General features: G+C 33.8%; 1 protein-coding gene across 1 annotated transcript; it reads left to right on the forward strand.

Annotated features, from left to right (window-relative positions):
• Positions 1-436: 436 nt before the first annotated feature.
• LOC121235547 (geraniol 8-hydroxylase-like) lies at positions 437-2,079 on the forward strand. Its single transcript, XM_041131892.1, has 2 exons — positions 437-1,330; positions 1,426-2,079. The coding sequence occupies exons 1-2, from the start codon at positions 437-439 to the stop codon at positions 2,053-2,055; spliced, it is 1,524 nt and encodes a 507-aa protein (XP_040987826.1). The 3' UTR covers positions 2,056-2,079.
• The last annotated feature ends 2,237 nt before the right edge of the window (positions 2,080-4,316 follow it).

Here is a 4,316-nt window from a genome sequence, read left to right on the forward strand (position 1 = left end):
TACTACTCAAGATTACTATAAGTTTTTTTATTATTTTTTTTTTTAAGTATTTTTTAAACATCTTTAATCACTAAGAAAAAATTAAAAAAATATATAATTTTATTAATACTTACTTTTTTAATCATTAAATAAAATTAAAAATTAAAAAAAATCAAATATAAAAAAAATAGTAAATAAATAGTAGTAGTGCGATAATCCTATTATTATTAAAAAGAAATCTCCAGCAAGGAAAACGAGAAGTACTGTAGCAATAATTTGACATTGGACTTTGGAGCTAATGATTAAAGTCTTGTCATTTTTCGTGATAAAAGTATGTAAATAAATAAAGCTAACCTGTACTGATCATTGCACGAATTCCCTTTATATACAGGACTTGTTGATGCCATTTGCTGCAAACTACAGACTAAAATATTGCTTAGTTCAAACGCCGACAACAATGGAGACCTTGACTACTTTTCTTCTTTTCTCTTTGGTCTGCTTGATATGCAGCCAGGCCCATCTTCACCTCCGAAGCTGGTTTTTCAACAAGAGAAAGCTTCCTCCCGGCCCAACTGGCCTTCCCATAATCGGGAACCTCCTTGCAATCGGTGATACGCCGCACGAGTCCTTAGCCAAGTTGGCCAAGAAGCACGGCCCCCTCATGACCGTACGACTCGGGTTCGTCACAACGGTGGTTGCTTCTTCAGCAGAAATGGCGAGGGAAATCCTCCAGAAGAATGACCAAGCATTTCTAGGGAGAGCCATGCCAGATGCTGTAGCCGCGGAGGCTAACTTCGAGCTGTCAATGGTATGGCTACAGGGGGATACAAAGTGGATAAGGCTTAGAAAAATATGTAATAGCCAGATGTTCACAACACAGAGACTCGAGGCGCTGCAAGGCCTGCGACACCAAATGATGGAGACTTTGGTCCGGAAAGTGGTTGAAGCCAGTGAAACTGGGGAAGCCATTAATATTGGGAGGTTAGCGTTTGGAACCACGCTAAGTTTGTTGTCCAACACCATGTTCTCAGTTGACTTAATTGATCCAAAATCAACTGCCATTCAAGAACTAAAGGAGCATGTTGGGACGATATTGGAACTTCTGGGAAAGCCTAATGTTTCAGACTTTTTCCCTTTGCTAAAGCCATTCGATCTACAAGGCATCAGGCGGACTATTAAGGTATCTTACGATCGATTGCATGCGTTGCTTGATGAGGTGATTGATCGACGTTTGAAATGCAGTACCTATGCATCACCGAGGTGTAACGACTTTTTGGATGTCCTCCTTGACCATGGCGAAGAACATGGCCCTAAGGAATTTAACCGCGAGGATATCAAGATTTTGCTAACGGTGATCTCTCTCTCTCTCTCTCTCTCTCTCTCTCTGTGGAATCCATATTTGTTTCATTTACATCGATCATCACGTACTGTTTATATATTTATCAGGACATGTTCATTGGAGGAACTGGTGCAACTACCACTTTAGTGGAATGGGCAATGGCTGAGCTGCTTCGCAATCCAGGAATAATGGCAAAGGCAAAACAAGAACTTGCTAAAACAATCGGATTAGGACGTCGAACCATTCAAGAGAAAGATATCTTACGACTTCCTTATCTACAATCAGTCTTGAAAGAAACGATGCGACTTCATCCAACAGCACCTATGCTACTGACTCATCGTGCTTTGATCGATGTACAAGTTTGTGGATACACCATTCCAAAGCACACTCCGGTGATCGTGAATGCATGGGAAACAGCCCGAGACCCCATGTTTTGGGACAAGCCAAAAGAGTTCGTACCAGAGAGGTTCATGGCTGGCGGCTCTGCAGAAGTGGATTTCAGGGGCACAAACTTCTCGTTCATCCCGTTTGGTTCTGGGCGGCGGATTTGCCCAGGTTTGGCTCTTGGGGTACGAATGCTTAGCTTGTTGCTCGCTTCTCTGATTCATCTCTTCGATTGGAAGCTCCCTGATGGAATGGCATCTGAAGAGATTGACATGAGAGCCAAATTTGGAATCGCAATGCAGAACCCGCTGGTTGTCATTCCTCACTTGGTTGTGGCCAAAGCTAACGAATAATTATTTTCAAGTCGCATGTCATCAACATATTTATGAACAGTCACGCTTGACATGTAGTGCACTGATGTTCTAAACATTCAGCAGTCATCGTCCAAGAAGAGATATTGAATTTAAAAATATGTTCTAGTAGTTTATTTAATGTTGAATTAGAGTGACTAAGATTTTGTAAAAGACTTCAATCAGTGATGATTTTAAATTGAAATAAATTTCTAATGGCCGATCTTTAAATCCTAAAATGAGTCTAACTCATTAAATACTAAATGAGAACTGCTACAAATACAAAGAAATTACACAAAAGTAAAATCATAAACTATCGTGATTTCACATGATCTGTTAGATCTACTTTACAACTTTATAATCTGATGTACTGCATCAAACCACACCAGTTTATGAATTTACTTTTGTGTAATTTCTTTATGGTTAAAATATTTCTCGTATTAAATATGATCTAATCTAGTTATTGAGCCCAATTAAAACTCTTAATCAATTTTAATAATTTATCGCTAAGCTCACTAAAAATAATTTAGATAAAATAAAAATTATCAATATTCTAACCTTAAAATTATTAGGTCGGATTTTTAGCGTCTTTATAAAGCGTGGTGCTGTACGTGGATGGAGCTCTTTGTATTTATAAGCCACCTAGGGGTTTCTAGAACCTTTTAATTTGGTTAGTCTAAGTTATGTATTAAACTCGATGGACTGTTATAACTTTAAGTTTTTTATTTGGGTTGAGTTATATATGATTGGAAAATTTTATACATCACATTATTATTCTATTTTTATCTCATTAATTAAGATGTGGCACATATATTTAGATAATATAAACTCAAATTGAGAATAAGATGTTATTATAGTCACGATGAGATAAAAGAAATCAGTACGTCCAATTATGGCCTTCTACCTTTTTTTATATATGTATTATAAAAAAAAAAAATATGAACACTAAAAACGTTACAAAAATCAGGAAAATATGACTCCAATAAACACGAGTAGCTTTGTTCAAGTTCTGTTTAATGTGCTTCATTTCTATGGAGGAAAAGCAGTTTTCTTCTTGTCTACAAAGTACTTAATTTGTTAATTAGAGCAGTAGCATTCGGTGATGGATAACAAATTATAGCTATGGCCATCGAACATAATTAGATATGGCCACCGAACATATAATGTCGAAAGATGCATCACCCTTAATAGAATTAAAGATGAGTAGTGTTACGGCCACCGAAAATTCTACACCGCCTACTTAATAGTGTCATTTTTTTTTTCCTATTTTTTTCAAACATTTTTTAAACTCATTTAAACATTTTTAAAAATAAAAAATAAAAAAAATTATTAGAAAATACATCCTTAATCATTAAGTAAAAAAAATTAAAAAATATATATATATATATAAAATAGGTGTACACTTTTTCAGTGGCTCTATCATTTCTCTAGAAAGATGACCCCTCAAGCAAACGTCAGTTGCTTTGTTATCGTTAGGGGTATAATTGGTTCAGTTTGATCCAATTTTAGACAAATTTTAAGATCGAACCGGTATGTACCGGTTTACATTTTCAAGAATCAATACCGCACTAGTTACCCTCCTAAACTAGTTCAGGTCCAGTTCGGTCCATTTTTTGGTTTTAGCATACTAATGTATTTATCAAAATGAATATGTTGAAAATTTATTAGGCCATAAAAAGTAATTAATATATATATACTTTATATTTAAAACATATGATTAAACAAATGTTCATGTTTAAGATTTAAATTTTATATTATAAATTATAATATAACATTATTTCATATATAATTATATATATTATATAAAATTATATATACTATAAAAAAATATTATATATAATATTAAAAATTAATTAAAAAACATATATAGATATATATATATATACGAACCGATCCGGTGCCCAAAAACCTAAAATCGGAACTAGTTTTAACCGGTTTTTAAAATAGAAGAACCAGTCTTGAACCAAACCGGTCTAGAATTGGATCAAACCAACTCGTCTAGGCCACTTCTCCTATTTATTTTTATAGCCCTAGTTATCGTTATTAAATGAGTATACTCATCATTTCCAAATTTCACACTTTTTTATTTTTTTTATTCTTCTTAAATTAATTAAATTTTTCTACTCATTATTCATGCACTACATATTTAATAAGAAAAAAATAAAAATAAGTGTAATATATATAGAGATTGTAAGTAAATTTTTTCTTATTAAATTATTAATCCCAATCGTCTCTTACTTTCTAGCAACAAGACAAAAAACCTC

This window comes from Juglans microcarpa x Juglans regia, chromosome 6D, assembly GCF_004785595.1.
Source record: "Juglans microcarpa x Juglans regia isolate MS1-56 chromosome 6D, Jm3101_v1.0, whole genome shotgun sequence".
Classification (NCBI taxonomy): Eukaryota; Viridiplantae; Streptophyta; class Magnoliopsida; order Fagales; family Juglandaceae; genus Juglans; species Juglans microcarpa x Juglans regia.